General features: G+C 49.3%; 11 protein-coding genes across 11 annotated transcripts; 5 read left to right on the top strand and 6 right to left on the bottom strand.

The window, feature by feature from the left end:
• Positions 1-694: 694 nt before the first annotated feature.
• N7489_009430 (ankyrin repeat domain-containing DHHC palmitoyltransferase family protein) lies at positions 695-3,072 on the bottom strand (the record flags this gene model as incomplete). Its single annotated transcript, XM_056715180.1, has 4 exons — positions 695-1,365; positions 1,424-1,536; positions 1,588-2,729; positions 2,794-3,072. Coding segments are annotated over 4 exons (2,205 nt in total), but the record flags the coding sequence as incomplete, so codon positions are not given.
• Positions 3,073-3,710: 638 nt separating this feature from the next.
• On the bottom strand, positions 3,711-4,232 carry N7489_009429 (uncharacterized protein; the record flags this gene model as incomplete). The annotated part of the gene is made up of 1 exon (XM_056715179.1): positions 3,711-4,232. One exon carries the CDS (start codon positions 4,230-4,232, stop codon positions 3,711-3,713), a length of 522 nt encoding a protein of 173 aa, XP_056562801.1.
• A 573-nt stretch (positions 4,233-4,805) lies between these two features.
• Positions 4,806-6,499, top strand: N7489_009428 (uncharacterized protein; the record flags this gene model as incomplete). Its single annotated transcript, XM_056715178.1, has 4 exons — positions 4,806-4,966; positions 5,014-5,293; positions 5,352-5,822; positions 5,891-6,499. The coding sequence occupies 4 exons, from the start codon at positions 4,806-4,808 to the stop codon at positions 6,497-6,499; spliced, it is 1,521 nt and encodes a 506-aa protein (XP_056562800.1).
• A 2,182-nt stretch (positions 6,500-8,681) lies between these two features.
• On the top strand, positions 8,682-9,470 carry N7489_009427 (putative cyclin-dependent protein kinase complex component; the record flags this gene model as incomplete). Its single annotated transcript, XM_056715177.1, has 1 exon — positions 8,682-9,470. The coding sequence occupies one exon, from the start codon at positions 8,682-8,684 to the stop codon at positions 9,468-9,470; it is 789 nt and encodes a 262-aa protein (XP_056562799.1).
• A 224-nt stretch (positions 9,471-9,694) lies between these two features.
• N7489_009426 (hydrogen/calcium exchanger domain-containing protein) lies at positions 9,695-11,129 on the bottom strand (the record flags this gene model as incomplete). The annotated part of the gene is made up of 2 exons (XM_056715176.1): positions 9,695-10,286; positions 10,336-11,129. 2 exons carry the CDS (start codon positions 11,127-11,129, stop codon positions 9,695-9,697), a joined length of 1,386 nt encoding a protein of 461 aa, XP_056562798.1.
• Positions 11,130-12,547: 1,418 nt separating this feature from the next.
• Positions 12,548-14,308, top strand: N7489_009425 (cystathionine beta-synthase CYS4; the record flags this gene model as incomplete). Its single annotated transcript, XM_056715175.1, has 4 exons — positions 12,548-12,807; positions 12,886-12,920; positions 12,983-13,659; positions 13,715-14,308. The coding sequence occupies 4 exons, from the start codon at positions 12,548-12,550 to the stop codon at positions 14,306-14,308; spliced, it is 1,566 nt and encodes a 521-aa protein (XP_056562797.1).
• Positions 14,309-15,106: 798 nt separating this feature from the next.
• N7489_009424 (signal recognition particle receptor subunit beta) lies at positions 15,107-16,109 on the bottom strand (the record flags this gene model as incomplete). Its single annotated transcript, XM_056715174.1, has 2 exons — positions 15,107-15,841; positions 15,897-16,109. The coding sequence occupies 2 exons, from the start codon at positions 16,107-16,109 to the stop codon at positions 15,107-15,109; spliced, it is 948 nt and encodes a 315-aa protein (XP_056562796.1).
• A 244-nt stretch (positions 16,110-16,353) lies between these two features.
• Positions 16,354-17,483, top strand: N7489_009423 (putative beta-1,6-glucan biosynthesis protein (Knh1); the record flags this gene model as incomplete). The annotated part of the gene is made up of 4 exons (XM_056715173.1): positions 16,354-16,545; positions 16,608-16,708; positions 16,782-17,349; positions 17,415-17,483. 4 exons carry the CDS (start codon positions 16,354-16,356, stop codon positions 17,481-17,483), a joined length of 930 nt encoding a protein of 309 aa, XP_056562795.1.
• Positions 17,484-17,792: 309 nt separating this feature from the next.
• Positions 17,793-19,315, bottom strand: N7489_009422 (glutamate 5-kinase; the record flags this gene model as incomplete). Its single annotated transcript, XM_056715172.1, has 5 exons — positions 17,793-18,647; positions 18,702-18,797; positions 18,851-18,961; positions 19,037-19,224; positions 19,276-19,315. 5 exons carry the CDS (start codon positions 19,313-19,315, stop codon positions 17,793-17,795), a joined length of 1,290 nt encoding a protein of 429 aa, XP_056562794.1.
• A 193-nt stretch (positions 19,316-19,508) lies between these two features.
• Positions 19,509-20,372, top strand: N7489_009421 (mitochondrial inner membrane protease ATP23; the record flags this gene model as incomplete). The annotated part of the gene is made up of 3 exons (XM_056715171.1): positions 19,509-19,770; positions 19,835-20,094; positions 20,145-20,372. The coding sequence occupies 3 exons, from the start codon at positions 19,509-19,511 to the stop codon at positions 20,370-20,372; spliced, it is 750 nt and encodes a 249-aa protein (XP_056562793.1).
• A 556-nt stretch (positions 20,373-20,928) lies between these two features.
• On the bottom strand, positions 20,929-22,207 carry N7489_009420 (aurora family serine/threonine-protein kinase; the record flags this gene model as incomplete). The annotated part of the gene is made up of 2 exons (XM_056715170.1): positions 20,929-21,063; positions 21,119-22,207. The coding sequence occupies 2 exons, from the start codon at positions 22,205-22,207 to the stop codon at positions 20,929-20,931; spliced, it is 1,224 nt and encodes a 407-aa protein (XP_056562792.1).
• Positions 22,208-22,538: the final 331 nt, after the last annotated feature.

Raw genomic sequence — 22,538 nt, 5'->3', positions numbered from 1 at the left:
CCGGAGTCACTACTGCCGTCATCCCCGTGCCAGGATCTCAAGCTGCAGAAGTACCTAGGTAGTGTGCGCTGGCATATGCACCTCCAGAGCTCCCATGCAGGTACGTCTTATGCTCGCGTAATGCGTAATGTAAAGCGTAACCCCGGTCATTACATATGTACATATGTACCTGGACCTAGGCCCAGTTGGACGCACCAATCGGCCCTTTCGGATGGGATAGGACTGCCCTCCCTAGATAGGTATCTTTCCAGAAACACCGCGGGAAAGTCGGAAATCGGCCCTTATGCAGCGTGTTGATGGTTAGCTGCAGGGCCACTGCATGGCCAAGGGAAACTATATGTCTTATCTGATGCGGGTGTGAAACTGCGGGAACTCGAGGTTACCTAGGTAAAGAACCTTGGACAGTAAGTGGGTTGTGTCATATATACCGGATAGGCACTAGAGCCAGGGACTTTCTTGTTCCTGTTCTTGTCCAAGAGTCATCTCCCATAATATTATAGTAAAATAAATCATTAATGTCTGACGTCAACTGTACAGGTTCCCTTCTAAATGCAAAATGCAAACATTTGCTCGTGCCACGTGCCCCAGTAATGCAACACCGCGCTGATTTGCATAATAAAAACACAGAAGGATATCAATGCAGGGTCTGGAAAAAAACAAAACAAATGCAAATACGCTCAGATCCCGGATCAGCTTACACCATGCGTTCGGGGTCCTCGCTAGCAACGCTGCGGTAACCAGGTCCGTCACCGGACCGGTTGCCAGTGTGTATGCGCATTGGGGGTTCGTACATATCGTGATAGTTGATCACCTCGCCGCCGAGCATCGCCGCCCCAGTCTGGCGCTTGCCGAAGAGCGGAGCCGGGTCACACCAAAAGTCACGGCAGTTGGTGACGACACCGCGGGAGAAGGGGTTCCGAGGGCGGGCCGCCTGAGGTCCGTCGCGGAGACCGTCCTTGGCGGTTGTCCAAAAAGCGTCGATTCCGAGGAGAGATGACCATTGCTTGATGCAGCCGGTCTTGCGTCGGTGTGGGGGAGGGCCGCGAAGGGCCGGGTTGGGTCCTTGTCCGGAAGCCGAAAGACCAGCAGCTTCCATTGACGTGGTTCCGGCAGTCATGGCCGATGCAAAGGCTTGGGAGCTTGGGTAGGATCGGTCGATGTGGTGGCCTCGCATGTTCTCGTAGGTTGTCTGGTTGCGAGAGATCTGGACAAGCTGGACAGCACACAGCATCGTGACCCAGACCAGCTGGAGAGTGATCCACACATTAAGAATCAGGGTGAAGGGGTCGCGAGAGGCATAGTCACACAATGTGTCGTTGATGACATTGCAGGTGGCATTGGTAGGAGCGGGTAGAGAATTGATATCTGCATCCTGTTAGTTGACTGATCCTAGGCAATATTTTCCCTTGCCACTAGTACTCACAGGCAATAGTTAGCTGCACAAAAAGAATGATGCCAGCTTCGAGAGAGACTATATAAAGAACAAAATGGCGGAGATTGTTCGACCCGACGCAGTTATGAATCCACGGGCAATGGCTATTTGAGCATTAGTGATCAGATCAATAGAAATATTACCAAGACACATACTGATCGTGTTTTGCAACGCAGCGCCCACAGCGCCGACAGTGCCTGCTCCGGAGGGGCTTCCTTGTCATACATGGGATGCAGAAATTCTCTTCGTCGAACTTCCACTGGTCGAAGAGTTCCTTAACAAGTTCTCTCTGCTGATTCCTGCTGCTCACTTTCGGGACGTAACCTGGATCCTGGACCATGGAAAAGATGTAGAAATAAGAAGTCAAGCAAAAGAAGACCGTGAACAAGATGTTCAGAATCGGCGACGATGAGTAAGTTGCCGGCAGCACCTTGAAAACATAGCGGAAGCCAACCCAGAACAACGTGCCTGCAAAGACACCAGCTAGATACGGTGTCTTCTGCAGAACGCGATATTCCATAGGCCCCTTGTTCGCAAATTGTTGTGCGACATACTGCATCCCGAAGACTGTCACTAACACGAGGGGCACAGCAACGAAGATCGCCAGGTTACTGAGCATCCAGATGGCAACCAGGATAATCAAGAAAGGCCAGAGGAAGAAGAACTTGGTCATGATGCTCTTGTTGCGTACGAAGCTTGAAAGGCCCAGAGGCACCACTTTTTGGGTGCCATCAGGTTCAAAGCCGCGTTCGTTGAGCGAGCGGTACCAAACCCGCAGGGTGTTCATCTCCTGAGCCACAGTCGCAGGAGATTTTCCATCGCGGGTCTTTGCGAAACGGTCGGTGCCATATTCAAGCAACTTCAGGACACAGGGCATTGAGCCCTTAACCAGCGCCCAATGAAGCGGCGTCAAGCCACCTTCGTCCACGGCGTTTGCATTGGCACCCCATCGTAGGAACAAGTCTACACATGCAGGATACCCTTTGTACGCAGCCCACATCAGCCCAGTATGCCCTTGTTGGTCAACAACGTCCACGGGGATCTCCTGGTGTAGAAGCAGCACGAGTAGGAAAGCGTTGCCATCGATGGTCGCAAGGTGTAGGATGTTGTATCCTTGGACGTCTGTCAGAAGAGGATCCGCTCCATTCTGGAGCAGTAGGTTTACAATATAATAGTGACACCGTTGGGCAGCCCACATGGCTGGTGTTGCCACCGATTCTCCTCCCTTGGCGTTGACGTCGGCTCCGGAGTCGATCAGGAATCTACACATCGCATATTGATTGTTGATTGCCGCCCACTAGAAAGAGAGAATGCGGTCAGTAAACAGATCCCTTGTTATGTTGCGCTGGGCTTTTACGAACATGCAGCGGTGTAATCCCCTCCTCGTCGCGGTGGTTCGCGGTGAACTTTTTGGCCGTGAACAGTTTCTGCATAGTGCCAATCTCCCCCATCCGAGCCAACTGCATAATATCCTCCCCCAGACGAATTGAGCCTTTAGGGGGATCAGGGCGCAAGCTCTTCATCTCAACATCGTTCGGAGTGGATGGCCCGTTGCCATTCGAGGCAGAAGTCGAACCGGGGGGTCTGGCCGGGGCTGGGTTCCCCGGATTCTGGAGAGGTTTTGGCAGACATTTCGGGGTCTACTGTTGAATATGTATCGAATGTCAGTCGGTTGGAAAGGAGACTCGATTCGGGGACTAGGTTGTTTTCGGTAGTCTAAAGGAACATTGCGGTTCGGCCGCCGGCGCACTTGGAATTATTTTCAAGCGCAACTCGGAAGGGGTAAATGGTCAGAGGTAGATATGTAAAATAGGTAAACAGATTGATGAAGAGGGTAAAGTTGAAAGGCGGACTCGGGTTTGCGGAGACGCTAATCGAGAGACACGTCGCCCTGGAGGTATACCTATGTTGTAGGTACACTTAAGACTGTGCCTTCTTCTGTACTTCACTCCGTATACTCATATACTCGAAGTAGAAATAGATTGAATATATTCTATTTCTAATTCGATTCTTTAACCCGTATGTTGAATTGCTCCTTTTCCCTTTTTTTTTGCCCTGATTACTCAGCCACAGGCAGCCGCATTTTTGGTTCTCGGCCTCTCATCTGCCGATCTTTATATTCTCGTTATACTCCGTCTACCAGTACATATAGTTACTACATATACAGCCATTGTTGCTTCTTTCAATATCTATGCCTTACTTTTACACTTAACAGTCTAGACTCAGTTGTATCTGCAGTTGTTTTATTGACCTATAAAAAAAAGTTAGACGTGAAGGATTACCGGCATGTGCAATCCAGACCATGCTCTGAGATGCGGTTCATACGAGTCCACAAGCCAAAAAGAATTGCAGCTCTACCGTCATCCGGTCCTTGAGACCCAATCTGCCATCTACGATCTTCATCCTTGGCCATGCGCTCGAACCCTTGCGCATACTCGTCCTCTTCGCGATGGCCGTCAAGAGTGAGTCGTCCTACCTGCATAGCCAGCATATTGAACATCTTCATAACTGTGACAGGGAGCTGCCCGTCCCTGATAGTGACAAGCTCAGCAACTTCCACAATAATACTCGAGAGGTTGCGGCACCGGTCCGAAAGACAGCTGCAAGTCAGCTCGTTGGGATCATCTAGAAGCCCCGTCCACCCAGAGAGTCTGTGGGATATACGCCGAAGCTCTGTTTGGATTGTAGTAACGTCCTGATCTGAGGTTTCCCCGGCAGAAAGTCCCTGGAGATATACGACGAAACCATTTCGTGAGTTGGTGAAAAATTCTCGCGAGGCCTGCATAGTTGGTGCATCCATAGTGATGGTTGATGGTTAGCGTAGGGGATTCTTACTTATGTCAGTGTTGATTAGTGCTAAAGGCGTCCGAATAGAAATATTTAGTTAGATAGCTCGAGTCGATGGTGATGTATTTCAAGACCCTGAGGAATGAACCTTTTTATACTCGATCCAACCTTTGTTGGCTTCCAAAACAAAATGTCCTTTGTCCATAGACAAAACATTGGGGTGAAAGATATATATGAAGGCCCAAACGAACAATCAGAAGTTGTTTCAAAGCCATATCAATGGTTTTATCTTTTTAATTGGGCTTATATCTTGAGAGGACTTGGCTAAAAGACGGGATTTATGCTCGCACAATATGTTAACTATTTCTCGTGTAAGTTGCGCATAATATAGCTGAGTTATATCAAAGCCAGAGTATTATATCTGTATAAATGAACATCGTGCACAATAACTCTGTTGCCCAAACAGAAATTAGAAAAATATACTTCGTACCCCGGAGAGTGTTGTCAAAGGACTTTTGAAGTTGGAGCTCCACTCTCGAAGCTCCTTGTTTATCAGGTCTCCGCATCGCAACCCTTCAAAACAACAATGGAAGACACTTTGACCGACAAGCTCATATCGATTCTCAAGGATCGAGATCTCCCAGTCAAGCAGGAGGTGGTTGAGTCATTTGAGGATGACAGGAATGTGCAATGGGCGTCCAAGCATCTCCGCCCTGACACCCTGCTATCAAAAGATGAGCTCGCGTTGTACGTCTCATTTGTACAATCACAAGACAGAACTAAACGGAAGACAGATACCTCAAGCTGGAAAGCTCTGGCGCTCTTCAGCCTATTCTCAACAACCCCGACTTCGGTGCAACACGGCCTGTCCTCGAAGACGAACTCCGCGACGCGATCGAATCCCTCGAAGCCTCAACAGCAGCAATTCTGAAACAGACTGAGACTTTGAAGTTCCAATGTGCAAGCATCAATAAACAATTGGGTCTGGAAAATAATATCGAGCAACAGCGGAGCCGGGATATCGCTCGGCTGCATAAGAAACATGAAGCGGGGAGGCACACTACTACCATGGCGGTAAGGACATGGCCGTCACAGAAAGTCGTCGCGTGTTGCTGATTTTGATTCTGTATAGGCAACTGAGCTTGCCGATGAGTTGGAGGCCGGTTTTAGATCCGCGACCGACAAGTCGGGCGCGGAAAGCAAGAGAATACTCGCTTCCCTATCTACCCGGTTAAAACAGGACGACAAGGCGCTGGCGAGCCTAGAAACGCTCATGTCCAGTATCAAGTATCGTGGGAACGATGCATCTACGGTCAAGCGCACAAGCCATCTTAGTGCGCTGTTATCAGACTATGTGGCGGAGGAAATACACTACCGTCTCGATCGACTATACCTGGAAACAATCCACGCAGGAGGCTCAAGCTCTGACGCTATGGATGGGACAATGAGCACTGCCCTCGAGGAAGAACTAGAGTCTCTGTATCCAGAAATCGAGATCTTGGCAGAGATATCGACCAGGCAGCAGTTCCAAGAGCCCATCCTCCGTGAACTCCAGAATGAGCATGATAAGCTGCGAATGGCATCGCAGGAGAAACTAGAACAGGTATGAGGCTCTGGCTCGGTAGTGCCATTGATCAGCAATCACAATGAACTAATTTATACTTTTTCTAGGCACTTGACATGTTGATCGAGATGACTTTGTCAAAGCAAGATCTCACAAACCAACTCGGGGTCCGGGAGTCGTCCTCGGAACTGTTAGAACAGCTAGCCGCGTTATATCAATCCGAAGCAGGCAGCGAACTCGTTACACAGCCATCTTCCCGACGGGAATCTCTGCGACGCCGATCGTTACAGCCAGGCCTCCTTCTTGCTCGCACGGCCACTGCACCTGTAGTTGCCCAACCATCACTCGAAAGACTTCTGAGGCGCGTTGGTATACCGCCAGAATCGATCCTCCACCCGCGCGAGGATGGAGGGGTTGATGACCTCCATGAGAAGCGATATGATATTTCCGAAACACTTCATAACCTCAATATAGGGGTGAATGCTCCTCTGATGACTTGTTTGGCCCCGTTGGATAATGCATCCCAGCTTCTTCGTTGCTCATTGCACGCCAACTCTCACTATGAAACATCACTGCGCGATCCTTCAGAGGTGTTAGCGCTCTCGGGCCTCGAGAAAGAACTCATGAGTCTTCAAAATGGGGTCCAGAAGCTCAATTTGGATGTTCTCCACCAGCGGGATAGTAATCAGGATAGATTAGTTGAGAGGTGGACATAGTCTTGCTGCCCAAGCGCTTTTTTTTTTTTTCCCCTCTTTCTCCTCATGGTTCTATTGTTTCTATGGATCGACACGTCATGCATGAAATTTTGTCTGATGTTGCAGTCGAAGATGTTAATGGTTGGCTCTTAATCGCCGTTGGCTGTTTTAGCGCCCAAAGTGGCACGGCCGCTGATTTGACGCTCAGGTGTGGCTGAAGTCCTTCTTGGCCTTAACACTCCTGCATAATGTTGCGCAGTGAATATGTCAGGCAGCGCCAGGTACTGCATAGGGCATTGGATACTATTCTCCGAAAAGTTGCTGGTACACGCTATGGGCAATAACAGGTGCTACGTTGTTCGCCTTTCACCGGCTCTTCAACGCCTGACTTAGGGAGAGTATCCCTGTCCATAATACTATATCACTTCTTTGATATACCCTCATTTTGGAGATGAAACTCCAACATCGACATTTTCTGGTGTGATGGAAGAAGTTGAACCTGGGATTTGGTCGGGCAGTTTGGTCTTCAAGGCCGCTGACTCGTTGAACTGCGCCCTTGTGACCTCAGGTTTGTATGAGCCATTCCCTTTTTTGAATGAGAAAAATATTGAATATCAACATTTAATAGCTTCATTATAGGTCTCCTCTTCGAGATGTTGCCTTCAAATCCCTGTTCATTGTCGAGAGACCGAATATAAAATCGAGTCGATATCTCGCCATATCGCTCTTTGTTTTCATACCACAAAGGCTTTGCTTTATCAAGTCATCTTTGTTTCAAGCCAAGTCTACCAATACTTCTCTATCTTTATCCCTCGAAAGGAATCTGCCTTGCCATTGTTCACATGTCTTCTTACGCATGCTTTCTCCGGCAATTCACCCGTCCGGCTGTGTCTGAGGTTTGTGGGTTTCATTGTTTATCTCTCCATGTCCTTTCAATAACTCCCTTGTTCAAGGGTATCTTTGTTTCACCATGCATTGTTCAAGGATCGTTTATTATCACTCCAATTGCCCTCGAGTCTATTCCATCGAGTATCAAGAACAAGAGACTAACGAGAGGATAGCAAACACGTCACCGCACATACCTACACCCGACAGACATGAGGTACCGGCCCTCCTATTCGGTTTACAGGTCAGAACCTGTTCACGGATCCCGGTATGCACTGCCAGCCCATGAATCGCCCCCCAGGCTCTTTGTGGTCGATCCCCCTGACTATGAAATGGCCGCTAATTTTGCTAGAAGGAGGTATGACTCCGTAAAATTCTCGATCGGGGTTGAAACGCGGCAGCCCCGGCGACCGGCACCTCGTTCGTATACACGTCTATCCGTGGACGTGGAGATGCGTGAACCCCGCCGAACGTATAAGAACGTTCGGTTCGACGACAGTGTCAACTACGAAACCAGATACCCGGCACAGGGTTCGTCGGGGACCCGGTCCTGGAGTACCCGGGACTCTGGTATTCGGTACGAGACTAGAGTACCAAGTCCAATCTACACTGGTGTACGTGGGATGTCGTGCTCGGGTCGGCGTGTCCTTGGGCATCGCGGACGGGATGCATACTGCTGGTTCTAGAAGCATTTTTGTTGCTCCATCCACGAATATCTGCGTCTGCCGGGATCGGGAGTTCAGGGCTTCTTTTTTATTATTATCTTTTTCTGGAGTGTTGGGAGTTTTGTTTTGTTTTCTGATGCCAAATTGTACATTTCGTGTGTGCTTTCAAGTTGTATATAGTTCATCCATGGAGAGAGCCAAGGCCAAGGTCACATGTGGCAACTTTCTTATCTGAGGTCCCTTTCTCATTCTGCTTCAATCCTTACTCATGTACTTATTGATTTCAAATTGATTCAAAATATTAAATTATATCTTTCAGTCACATATTCGGATTCAACGTAAGTCTAATTTGGGGTTAGAAATTGATCGGCTCTCATTCCATATAGAACCCAAAACAACTTACCCTCACCCCGCTATACAACTCGAAGACCCCGTCAATACCGCCTCGGGTCCTCCACCTCGTAATCGAACCCAGGATCTCCCACAAATTGAGCACAAGTCCCACCAGAGGCCAGAGACCAGTCATTGGAAAATGAGATACCCAGCCGGGGAGCCATCCACCTCAAGGTCCAGGTGCGCTCTACTCGCAACCCCCTACCAAGCCCGCGCCTGCGCGTGGCAGTGAAAGAGCAAATTATCCACACGCGCACACCATGGCCACCGCCGTAACACAAACCACGACCATGTCCGTGTCCCAAGACACGAATTCCAACCAAAACGCAACCCCCGCGCCAACCATGCTGAAACTCGGCTCGCCGCTGGATAATATTGACCGTCACCAGCCCGCCAACGATCCTGATTCGTCGCAGACCACCGCCGTGTTTGATATTTCGCCCGAGGCTGCATTACACTTGCTCTTTTTGAATATTGAGCGGCTAGGCGCTTACTATGCCCAGAAACCTGTCGGCACCGATGAGCTGCATGCGCATGGCTCCACGCCTATGGGTTCTGATACCCCTGCTGAGGGCGAGGCGAAAACTGTCGGGTTGCATGTTAAGGACTCGGATAATCCTGTCGACCCGGTGAGGGCGACGGAAGAGGCCATTCAGATGGCTATCCTGGCGAAAAAGTTTCTGTCAAAGAAAGTGCCGCCAATTCCATTGAACGAGTATCTGCTTCGTTTACATAGGTACTGTCCTATGTCTACGGCGGTCTATCTCGCAGCTAGCGTGTATATATCTAAGATGACACTGGTCGAGAATGTGTTAATGGTTTTGCCGAAGAATATGCACAGGCTTGTGCTTGCTGGTGTTTGGGTTGCTTCGAAGGCTCTAGAGGACCTGAGCTATCCGCATAGCCGGGTTGCGAAGGTTGGTGGAGTCAGTGAGCAAGAGTTGTCGAAACTCGAGATCAGCTTTTGTTTCCTGGCCGACTTTGAGCTGCGTGTTGATGCGCAGATGTTGATGAAAGAAGCCCTGCGCCCTCACACTACCCTGGAATAGCATTCCAGTCGGATCATACTATATTTTTGTCTCATATGAGGTCATCTTACATTATGTGGCCTTATCTGACTAGCTAGATGCTGTCTGGTATTCAGACAGTTATTTACCCTGACCATCTATGGAGCTTTAGTCCACCCCATCAAACCGCTCAAAACACCAACCATGAGTGATATACAGTATTCAATATATTCGCCAAGCATGCACGCTTAAAAACTACCCGACGTTCAAGACTGGTTCGTCGAGGTTACGTGCACTGCAGGATAGTACCAAGTGCAAACAGCGATGATGAAGTAAACCAGAACACAAAGAGAACCTTCAAGGTAATTGGACTTGCCGTCACGCAAGAAATTCCCCACGACCAGAATCGAAAGCACAAGGAGGACAACCATGAAGATCTCGAAGTTCAACCCCATATCCTTGCCCATACCCCAGCCAACAATGACGGTGAGCGGGGCGTTCAGCAGTGCTGTTTGGATCGAAGGGGCCAGGCAGTGGAAGAGTGCAAAGTTGATCTGGTTGTCCCAGGCTTCGTCGACGGCCGTGAGGTGCTCGGCGGCCTTTTCCACCAGAGGGACGAGAATCAAACCGAGGAAATTATCCGAGACGCCGCGCTCCACGATGTACTCGATTTCTTGGACTAGGAAGACAGCGGACATGCAGACGCAGGTCAGGGAAATGGCGATAGCAACGAAGCATTCTATCATTGTGAGTTTTGCTCTCGCAGCTTCTTCGTGTCGGTCTTCGTCGTGGTGTTCGTCTGTCTCTAGGATTTCATCGAAAATTGAGTTGTGGCTGCGAAGGTTGAAGAAAAGGAATCTATCGAGTGTTAGTGGTTAAATTATAGGCTAGGGCCTAGGCCACTCACATCAAAAACGCTACGAGAAGGATCACCGCGGTGGCACGGCTAATCGTCAGGACAGACTCGTTCAACTGCACCAGAGTGAAGTGTGCATTGACGCTTCCACGCAGTGCGGAGTAGAATGCACTTGGGATCAACAGACCGAAACCCGCGACAAGGAGCAATCCAGTGCCAACTTCGCTGACAGCCTCGTGGAAGGTCTGCTCATGACGTTTGATACCGCCGACAAAGAAGCACATGCCCAAGCAAAGCAGGAGATTGGCCATGATGGAACCGAGAATAGCGGCCTGGATGACAGGGATCAGATCCGAGTGTTCGGTCCGGCCATGGTTATACAACAAAACCATAAAGAGCACGAGTTCCACCACCGCGCCCAAGGTTGTTTCCACGATGATGCCTATCATCTTTGGCAGCTTTTTGGCTAGCTCTCCGCCGGCAAAGCCGAGCAGGTTCGCTGAAGGAACCATGGCGATGTAATTGAGACTGAAGACCCAGACGTGAAGATCGGGTCGCGCAAAATGCATGACAATCGCGGCGGGAACAAATGGCCAGAGTATATTCACGACCATCGAAAGCGTACAGACACTCCTAAAGCATACCTTGAGGAGATGCCACGGGTGGATGCCACTTCGACCGCTCTCTCCAGCTGTGTCCACGCGAAATAAGGCCCATGCCCGCTTGGAAGTGGTGGAGTTGGTAGGCAATATCGAGTTCTGCGAGGGCTTCTCCTGGACGGCCTTGGGCTGGTCACCCCCACGGAGACGGAGGTCCTGTGAATGTGTTGACCTGACTGAGCCCATTTTTTCACCAACAACTATTCCGTATAGACCGGGCAGTATCGGAGAACTCGGAGAGGTTGAAGTACACACAAAGTACCAGAGACAAATCAGAATAGGGATGGATTTCGATAGATGCTAGAAGAAAACACGGCACAACACAGCACAAGGAAATAAAAGGAACTGTACAACATAAGCTGGGCCGCAATTTCACTATATAAAGGAGACAAATTAAAAAACAACATGCCCAGTGCGCTGGCACTGGACAGAGCCAATCAGCCCTCGAATGTTTCAATATGCATAACTAGGAGGTCTTGGCGCAGCCACAATGGAAATGTGTTCCACGATGCTTCTCCTGTGAAGATCGTCTCCTTCGTGTTGCGATTTGGCTCAAGAAGCGAGGGGTGGGGGGAAGGAGATGAACGAGTTGACGAGTGGTACTGCCATACTCGACTTCCACAATCCAACACTCTCCAACACTCTCTTCAGATTACCGTTTTGTGTCCATAAATATTCAAATATTCGCTGTCTCAGGGGATGAAACGCTAAGCGTGTGGAGAATAGCCATTGCACAGCCACGATCTTGGCTGTGGACGGAGTACTCCGTGGAGATAACCCAGGTAAATATGCACATTTTGCATACTCCGTATGGAATCGGGTAATGATATGCGTGCTTGGAGAGCTTGTTAAGCTTGTTAGGCTTGGTCTGTATTGACATGACCCTCCAGGGGATTTATTGGCCAATCAACTACAGATATAGTTCTTCAGATTGGCGTGAACATAAGTGTTTAGCATGAGTAGCAGGTTTAAGAAGGAGATGGATATCCTTGAATATTGGTGTCAAGAGGAAGGAGTACTCTGTACATTAACAATAATAGTATCTTTTACTTATAATTATTCTACAGTTACTTCTCCCTTTATCAAAGTTAGCCTCATAGATTTTAAAATATATAGAAATATATAACATATAGTGGTAAGGTGACGTTCATCACCCGTAGATATACCTATAGTATAGAACATTTAAAGGATTGTGACTGCACTCTTTATACCTAGGCAGGTAAAATTCCATTACTGCATGCCCTATATAGCCCTAATTAATTGCATTGGATCTTTCTATTTAATATTTCCTACTCTTGTTTAATATAAGAATACTTTCTGGAATTTTCACCGCTACGTACTTATGTACCTAGGTAGGTATACGATAGATTAATCACTCTAAGAATTACATATACCTAGGTACTACCATTGGTATTATAATATACTATTCCTATAGACTTATAAACCTATAAGCCTATAACAAAGTCAAGTACTCCTACTCCGTAGATACTATGTAACCATGGGCCCACACGGCTATCATCGGGCGGGGCGCAAAAGTCGAAATCTTCCTTCTTCACTACAACATACGTTGTACTTTCTGTACACTCCGTACATTCTCTCACATCATGGCTTCTACCACTACCCCCGGCATCCCGCCGGTCACTTTGGACACAATCACCCAGCAGATCGGCAACACACCCCTTGTGCGACTGAACCATCTGCCCCGCACCTTGGGAATCGATGCTACTGTCTACGCCAAGTTGGAGTACTTCAATGCTGGTGGCAGTGTCAAGGATCGCATTGCCCTTCGCATGATTGAAGAAGCTGAGCGATCTGGCCGCATCAAGCCTGGTGATACTCTCATTGAGCCTACCAGTGGCAACACGTAGGTGCCTTTTCTCTGTTTTTTTACCTCTTCCGCTTCAGGCGGTCATAGGCACCGAAGCTAATTGAGATTCATTAGTGGCATCGGTCTGGCACTGGTTGGTGCCGTCAAGGGTATGTTCCTATTTGTCTAAGCTCTACTTGTCCGACCCGTCCTAATTTTATCTATTCTTCAGGCTACAAGACCATTATCACTCTCCCAGAGAAGATGTCCGCCGAGAAGGTCTCCGTCCTACGTGCCTTGAATGCGACTATCATCCGTACACCCAATGAAGCCGCCTTTGATTCGCCCGAATCGCATATCGGCGTTGCCAGACGTCTCGAGAAGGAATTGCCCAACGCCCACATCTTGGACCAGTACGAGAACCCGAACAACCCCTTGGCACACGAGCTTGGCACCGCCGAGGAGATCTGGACCCAGACCAATGGCAAGATCAGTGCTATTGTCGCTGGTGCTGGAACCGGTGGCACGATCACCGGTCTTGCCCGTGGCCTGCGGAAGCACAACCCCGATATCAACGTGATCGCCGCTGATCCCTTCGGTTCTATTCTCGCTCTGCCTCCCTCCCTCAACGAAGCTCGTGCCAACGAGTCTTACAAGGTTGAGGGCATTGGATACGATTTCGTCCCCGAGGTTTTGGACCAAGGTGCCGTGAGCCAATGGATCAAGACGGAAGATAGGGAGTCTTTCAAGTACTCCCGGCGTTTGATTGCCGAGGAGGGTCTGCTGGTCGGCGGTAGCAGTGGCAGTGCCATTGCGGCTCTGGTCAAGGCTAACGAGGCCAAAAAGTTCTCCAAGGACGATGTCGTCGTTGTGATTCTTCCCGACAGCATCAGAAGTTACCTCTCCAAGGTGGGATCAAAATATTTATTCCATTGGTTTTACATTCAAGCTAACTGGGTTCAAGTTCGCCGATGACGACTGGCTCGCAGCCAACGATCTGCTCCCGTCGCTCCCCGACGTTGCATCCGCAGCTCAAACCCAGGAGCCCGAGTCTGACTCCCTGGCCAATGCCAAGGTCAGCGCCTTGCGGTTGAAGCCCATCACCACCGTGACAGCCAACTCCCCTTGCGAGACTGCCATCGAGGTCATGCGCGACCGAGGCTTTGATCAACTTCCCGTCCTTGCCCCCTCCGGACGCAAGCTCGTCGGTCTCGTGACGCTGGGCAACGTTCTCAGCCGACTGACGCACGGCCGGGCCACGGGCCAGAGCCCCGTCTCCGAGGTCATGTTTGACTTCTCAAAGATCTCCGAGGTGGTCACCGACCCCCGTGATCTCTCTAAGGGCATTGACTCCCTCAAGCCTCGGACCCGGAGTCGCGGCTTTATCGAGATCACCATGGATACCCCTCTCAGTGTCCTGAACCGCTTCTTCGAGTGGAACAGCGCTGCGGTCGTGACCGAGAAGGACGCAAGCGGTGCGATGAAGCCATTGGCTATCGCTACCAAGGTTGACCTGCTCACTTGGATGCTGCACCAGTCCAAGGCGAACAAGGCCTAAAATGTTTTTGTTTCTTTCCTGAAATGCATTCGCATGAGACATTGTTGGGTAAGGGTTCAACATTCCTGAACATTGATATTTTGGGATAGGCGTTTCTCTTGCGTTGGCATGAGGGCTCCCCGATGGGATTCAACACATTGTGGGATTGAAATACCTAGATCGTGCAGCGCAAAGGCTGGCGTTGAATGTGATAAATACTTAATGCACACCATAGAGCATATATACATGGTTCTTTTTCCAAACATATTCGGCTTAGGTGGCGATGACGTTGATTCAGGTCAGATATAACTTCACCTGTAGGGATCTTCTCGACTTTGTCCACCCCAAATCCCCAGATGACAATCTTTACATATCCAACTTCTCACTGGGAAAACTACCACCGTTAAAGGGGTGGGTGGCTGTAGTGACAATGAGTTATCATCAGATTCAACTAGTTCTGGAGCCAAGGGTGGGCAAGCAGGCATTGGCAAAGATAAGCAGAGGCCGTGATCTCAGGACAATTGAAATTGTACCTTATTATACCTCGCCACACTCTGTGTGCCCAGCACAATATCTGGAAATGATCACTTTCATGCCATTAGGTCCCTACCTAGGTATCACTGCCGACCATCAGGATCGATATCCAAGCTATACAGACAGACACTAGGGTTGGATTGGCAATGTCAATAGAAAACCACGTAGCCTCTCAGAGACCTCGATGCACTTTTTTGGGGCATAACATATACAAGCAAACCATGATAGGGCCGCCTATTTACTACTACGGACCATCAAGACAAGAGAGCAAAAAGGTCGTATCGCTCACAAGCACATACCAACCCACTCCTCCCAGCGGCGCACTCCAGATCCGAACTCTTCCTGCAAGTCACCCTTGACAGCACCACCAACCACATCAACCTTGACACCGACCTCGTGCTCCAGAAGCTTGAAGCTGAAAGCCTCCTGTTCATCATTACCCAAGATCTCCTCTTCGTCTTCCAACTCGGTATCCGCACTTGCATCCAGAAGACCCTTGGTCTTCGACTTGCGGATGCGATCAATCTCTGCTTCCAGCTTTTCTTTCACCGCACCGGGCGGCAATGCAGTGAATAGATCCTGCTTATTCGCAGCGACTAAGACAGGGACTTCAGTGGTCCGCTTGCTCGATGACCCGTTCTTTGCGCGCTTCTGGAGAAAGAGAAGAACGTCATGCAGATAGGTTGCTGTGTCACGGAGCGTCGCTTCGTCAACTAGGGCAGCGGTATCGACCATGAATACCACGCCGCGCAGCCTTGTCTTGATGTCCTTTGACTGCGTCATGGTCTGGAGCTCGGAGATCCCTTGCGACGCGCGGAGCTTGCCATGGCCAGGGGTATCCTTTATGCGGTACTTGATTGGATTCCGGGTGGCCTCCTTCAAAGAGGGATCGTTCACGGATCGGTAGCGGTTAGATCCGGTGGGGACAGTAGGTGGTAAGGTCACGGTTACTAGGGTTGATTGTTGGGAGGTGTGGGTGCTGTGCGACTTGTTCGACGCGAGTGAGGACTTGGCCTCGAGCTATAGATTGGTTAAGTTAGCAAGAGCTCGACCACATTCAGGTCATGGAACCTACCAAGGTTGTAAAAGCAGTTTTGCCAGCTCCACTGGGGCCTAGGAGGAGGAAGTTGCTCGAGGGCGGAGACGCTACAGTCTGGAAGAATAAGATGTGCAGTGCGATCGGGACACCGAAGGTGAAGAGAATGGCGATAGCAATGGCAACGAGATTGCCATCGAACAGCAGTGTGGCAATGCCAGTCACTGAGTTCCAGTTTGCTTGAGACGACATGGTTGTAAGTTGTCAAGAGTTGTGGGCTGACCTCGGGGACACTTTGACAGCGTTGATAGCACGGACCACCCTTATCTTAGTGCACATCACACGTTCTCGTTCTATAAAGGGCTAAAGGGCTCAAGGGCTTTGGAATGATGATGCACATACCAGGTCCAGATATGAAAAGGGATGACTTCCCTCAATCACTTGACTGGGAGACTATTCTCCATTCTCTCAAAACTTGTGTTTCTCAATCACAGCCATGAGAGTCCAATTGCTTCAGGCCGCCCTGCTATTTACGGCCGTCTATGGCCAGATCAGTTCTCAGATCACTACATATGACCTGAGTTTCGATGGTGCAGCTCCCGTGAGCCTGCTTTGGGGCTTAGAGGCTGAGCCGACTTCAACTTATAATTTTTATCTCTGTGCCGGTGACGAAACGACAGGTTCATATGTATGTTTCTCTCTTTGCTCAAATGGAAAAACATAGAGCTAACCACATATCCCCGAGGTCAGGACACTCTATCTCAAGTCATCAACAATGGCGCTTATGCCCCTGGTGACATGGTGTCATTTCGAGTTGACCAGAATATCGGTGGAAATGAACCCAATGCATAGTAAGGCCATTCCCCCCAGCATCAGTGGCTTCATCCATTCGCTTTGTGACTGACCAATGTCCCCTTCAATTAGCTTCCTCAAGATAGTTTTATCAGGCCCTCATGATTACTGGTCCGGATTCACTTCCCATTTCACTTTGACCAACATGAAAGGTACCTTCTCGACCAAAGTAACGAATGCGATCAAAACAATGCAGCCGATTCCCGCCGTAGCTATTCCCTGGCCTACGGTCCAAGACGATGACCACCTCATTGAGGCAGACCTCGTTTCAACTTTCAACATTTCAACTCTCACCAAGAGTTCCTCAACCGAAACGGCCTTGCAGTTCCCAACCCCAACCGTCAAGGGCGAAGCCGAGCACAATGAGCTGCGCAAACGACAGGTGGCTGCTGTCGGCGGCGTTGGAGTTGGTGCTGTTGCTGCGGTTGACCAGCATACTGTCCCGTACGGCGAGCAGACTGGCCCGATCAAATATGCCCCAATGCCCAAGAGCGCTGGGACTACTATCGCAACCAGATCGGCCACTCCTCAATACCCGCCTTTCCCGTTCTCCATTGCGACTAGCTACCTAGGTGCGCCAACCGTCCAGTACACGGATACAGCGTTTGCGACGTGGACGGCAAACACCATCGAGAACACGGTGAGTTTGATCGCTTGAATGCTTGTCGGTTGGGTTTGAAAGCTAATCCTTTTGTTTTTGTTTAGGCCGCGCCAGCTCCTGCGCCCACACTAGACAAGAGAATGCAGAAGTGGCTGGAGCGTTGGAGTGATTGATAGGGTTTCGAGCATCTTGTCATATTTGTTTTCTCGGATACCTTTACATGGCGCTTGGATTGGCGTGGAAACATCAATCTCCAAGATTTCATTCACGCCTTAGGGGGTTCCTGAATTACCCAGGCATAAACGTTTGTTTTTCCGCTTTTGATTTAATTTCTGGCCTATATATCTCGGGCAAATTTTATATTGAAATGATCAAGCTTTGACTGGGAATATCGATCATCTAATGCAGTTGAATGTTGAATGCAAGTCTTCCGCTTCTGTTCGTAATAGTATGCGTATACCAGATGATACCAATATTATGTCTCAAGGGGACTTCCATTCCTCCAAGGCTGGTGTTAACGACGGTGTCACCTTATGCTTGCGGTGTTCTGGGTGGAATGAGATGTTCTCTCGCATCGCCACATAGTTGCTATCGGCATAGCCAAGTAGCGTCTCAATCTGTGTGCTGCGATGGCCCTTGATGTGGGTGATTTCAATGCTTCCGTAGTTCACCAAAGCCCGACCGACTTCCTTGGGTTCCTCACTGTGGTGGATAAAATCGCCATTCAAGGCATCTGGAGATGGCCGATCAACAACTACTAGCCGCACGGATTCCTGCTGTCCAAAATGGCCTTCAACCCCGACCACCCCAACCGGGAGAAGATTGGCATTATTCAAGAGTGCGTGGTAAGCTCCGCGGTCGATGTATAACGTACCATGTGGGTACAGTCCATGAAGTAGCCAGAATGTCCGTGATTGAATCGGGGTATTTGAACGGATGAATCGGGTATGAAGGGGGGCAGCGTGTGTCTCATGTTGGTCGTCAGCTGCTACGCCATTGGACCGAGCCTCGAGGTATTGTAGGTATTTCACAATGTCGTGGACGTTGCCCGGTTTTGAGCTCTTGGTGATAACCGTAGTGACACCAGCACTGGTTCCAAGCCTAGCAGCCACAATCTTCGTGCTCATACCCCCAGTCCCAAGGGAGGAGCCTGCTGATGAGACATCAGCCTCGAGAGAGGAGATATCGGTCACTACCTCAATAGGTTTTGCGTCTGGGTTGGTTCGAGGGTTCGCCGAATAGAGACAGTCGACATCGGTCATCAAAAACAGATAGTCGGCCTTGATCATTGCCGCAGTAATTGCAGAAAGGGTATCGTTGTCGCCAAATTTAATTTCCTAGGAATCGTTGGATCAGATGCTTGGCCATGCCTGAAAGGGGCATTTCCTTACAGAAACAGCCAGGGTATCATTTTCGTTGACAATAGGGATCACTCCCATATCAAACAACTGCCCAAATGTATTTTGCGCATTGACATATTGGGTTCTCTGTATTGTGTGTCAGTGGAGGAACAGGCCTGAACAGATATAAGAGTATATACATCAGCAATATCATTTCTCGTCAAAAGAATCTGGGCCACAGGGACACGGAGATGCCCGAATAGATTATCCCAAAGACTCATCAGTCGACATTGGCCAACTGCAGCGAGAGCCTATAGATTTTATTTAGCAAATTCCCCATTGGGAATATCATATGGGCTTCTTGTGCTGTAGAATCAACGACATACCTGTATGCGTGGCAGATATGTTGGTCTTTCGTCCACATTCATCCTTCGTAGTCCAACGCCCACGGCACCAGATGATACAAGGACGACCCGGTGACCATCCCTGTGTAGCTTGGTCACCGTTTCCACAATCAATGTCAAGATCGAAAGAATTGGCTCGTGGGTTTTCTCGTCGACAATCGAACTCGTTCCTGGTACGTTGAGTCAGTACTCGAGTCATCAACAGATATAGATCCCCGCACCTAATTTGATCACAATTGTGAGACCCGATGAGGTCGCCATGGCGCAAATTCTACTTTAAATAAACCTCCCAGCAACAAATAAATAAGAAAACAAACAAAAAGAATACAGAAAGGCCTGTTCTGTTCACTGCCCCGCGACAAATCGCGGAAGAGCACTTTTTGCCCGATTACGGCGCCGATTCTGCCATCCACTACCGCCATTTGCGGAGGATCTCGCTTTATCGCGCGCAGTGATGAGTGTGTTCTCGACAAGTCCATCGAAGATGACAGACGCCCAGTCGCCAGGTGCGGCTGCACCTTCAAATGGAAAGCCTGATACTACAGGATTCATCCCCGGTGATGACACCTGGACCCAATTTCGCAATATCTATTCCATCCTCACGGGCAAGATGTCCAACGAAGGAATCGAGCAGTTCCGTGTTGCGCGAGACACTCGCAATGAAGAAGCAGACTGCAAGCGCTGTGAGGACCAGCGGGATTACCTTCTTCAATATAGTGAGTGACTCGGGTAGGAGTTATTTGAGCCGGATACTGACAAGGTCAATTACAATTTGTTAAGGTCCTACGATTCGATTCCTCAGCGAAAGCATTCAACAATTAGGAGGCGATCTTCACAGTCATAATATTTACTGTCGTCGATGCACTGATCGGAAGGGTGGTGGCTTTGATCCGGAGTATGGGATCCTGATCTGCGCGAATGAGATGAAGGACCAGGGACACCTCGAAGATACCATGGCCCATGAGATGGTTCATGCGTTTGACCACCTCAGGTTCAAAGTGAATTGGTCTGATAATCTGCGGCATGCAGCATGTACCGAGGTATGTGTTATTCTTGTCTTAACTTGCCAATGTTTGCTAAATCCGTTTAGATTCGAGCTAGTTCGCTCAGCGGCGAGTGCAGATGGGCCCGCGAGTTCTTCCGGAGAGGGCAGTGGAAGCTTACGCAGCAACACCAAGAGTGCGTGCGACGAAGAGCCATCCTGTCTGTGCGAGCACGCCCAACTTGTAAAGACGAAGCCCATGCCACAAGGGTCGTCAATGAGGTCTGGGATAGCTGTTTCAGAGACACACGCCCATTTGATGAGATCTACCGATGATACCACAACTCATGCAGCCTTGTACTATTCTCCACCCTTTTGTATGATAGATATTGTTTGGATGTACTATATTTCATTGGTTTCACTAGCGACATGAACCTTCCCTATCTTCTGGTGTTCCTTTTGAGACTTTCTACGCATAAAGATAGGCAAGACTACATATGCACTCCGTATGTATAATCTAACTGAGGGCACCAGAGGTGAGGTGAGATCAAAGTATTGTCACTATCATGGTTGCTGTCACAGCCTAGGTCTAGTCCCATGCTATTCTGCACCCTACGTTCTGGTTATAAATGAAAGACATATCGGATACCACAAGTAGCCGTATCTTCTTATGTTGCTTGAATGCATAATGTTGTATTGAACAGGTCGGAGGCGAAATAAAATTAAGATCAAAATATCGCCACATCGCGAGTACCTCTCCTCCAAGAAAAACCTAAGACGCCTTGAAAATGCTTGCAGGCTCAGAACACCAAAACTCCACACGAGAAAATTTCAAACAGAAAAGATAACCATAACCCCCAGAAACTCTGTAATGCAAGGGGGAAGTGATGGTTCATGCTTTGCCCTCCTTGGAAGAACCCGAACTGCGCTTCACAGTGCGATCGTCTTTCTCGCAGTGCTTGATAATCCAAGGATGACGCTGGATCTCCTCGAGGGGAATTCTCTTAGCGGGATCAAGAACAAGAAGCTAGATATTATGTGAGCAACCGGGCTTTGTGTATTGGGTAGAAATATTGACTCACCCTTTTGATAAGGTCCTTCGCCTCTGGGCTCACGAAGGAGGGGATCGACATATCTGCCCTGCTAATCCGCCGTTGGGTCATGGCAGGGGTATCCTCGAACGGAGCCTCGCCAACCAAAAACTCATACATCAAGACACCTAGACTCCACAAGTCCACCTTCTCGCTGTAATAGTTGTCCTTGGAACCATGACCGATCATCTCTGGGGGCAAGTAGTCGAGAGTTCCACACATGGTTTGGCGTCGGTTGTTGGGGGCATGGACACTCCAGCCAAAATCACTGATTTTGATCTCTCCATGAATGCCAACAAGGATATTCTCAGGTTTGATATCACGGTGCATGACGTGCTTTTTGTGTAGATATTTCAATGCTGCAGCCATCTGTGCAATATATTGTGCGGCTTTCCATTCCGGGAACCGATGCTCCTTGCGAAGGTGCTTGTACAGCTCACCACGGCCAGCAAATTCGAGGATCAAGAAGATTCGTTTGCTGTCATGGAAGTGACCATAGAGTCTCAAGACATTAGGGTGACGTAGGTTACTCTGGATCTCGATTTCACGCCTGACTTGCTTCTGGACACCACCCTGCTGCAACTCAGACTTGTGTAGCACCTTCAGTGCACAGACGAAGCCAGAGGAACGTTCCTTGGCAAGATAAACTCGCCCAAACTTGCCCTTTCCCAGTGGTTTACCAATTTCAAACATTCCCAAGTGCAGCTCCTTGGGGACGGCTGGCTGCTCGTAGAGGGAAGAAGATGTGCGTTGACTGCCGTTTTCATCGGTGCTCCGGGTCACCAATGCGCCGTGGGATCCCCGACCTGGCGAGGCTGGGACGTTCATGGCATTTGCCTTGTTATCATTATTATTTTGAAGAGCCAATTTTAATAGTTGAGCTCGATTAGAATTGCTGTTTGACTGAGCTGAAGAGACCGGGGCCTTGGTAAATCGGATCAGCGAGGTGGATCTCCAACCAGATTGCATTAAGCCAAATACCTTTTGCTTGCCATAGGCTCGATCAATGTTTCCATTTTCCTTCTCATCTTTCATGGACAAATGCTCAAAGCGAGCTTCGAGAGTCTTGGTTGTCGCCATGGTTGTATGGGATAACGGTAGGCGAAAATAAGATGTGGGAAGAAGAGAACTGTATAAAAAGAAGCCAAATCTGCATCTAAGTTTAGTCCAGTGCAATCATGATCACTTTTGCACCGGGTTAGTCGTTGGTCGATGGAGGATAATCGCAAAGATGGAGAGAGAAATAGAAGCTCGGGTGTTTGGGCGATCCCAAGGCGTCACCCCAGCAACGTCCGGCTGATGTAATATATGTACCCTATCACACCGCCGTTCTCTCCGCTCTCGGCGTCTATGTCTATCTCCGCTACGATTAATGCTGGAAGAGTATGTTGCATTTGCAGCTTGAGGCGAT

Source organism: Penicillium chrysogenum (assembly GCF_028827035.1).
Source record: "Penicillium chrysogenum strain IBT 35668 chromosome Unknown utg000005l_segment0_segment0, whole genome shotgun sequence".
Taxonomy (NCBI): Eukaryota; Fungi; Ascomycota; class Eurotiomycetes; order Eurotiales; family Aspergillaceae; genus Penicillium; species Penicillium chrysogenum.
This window is presented reverse-complemented; position numbering and strand designations above follow the sequence as displayed.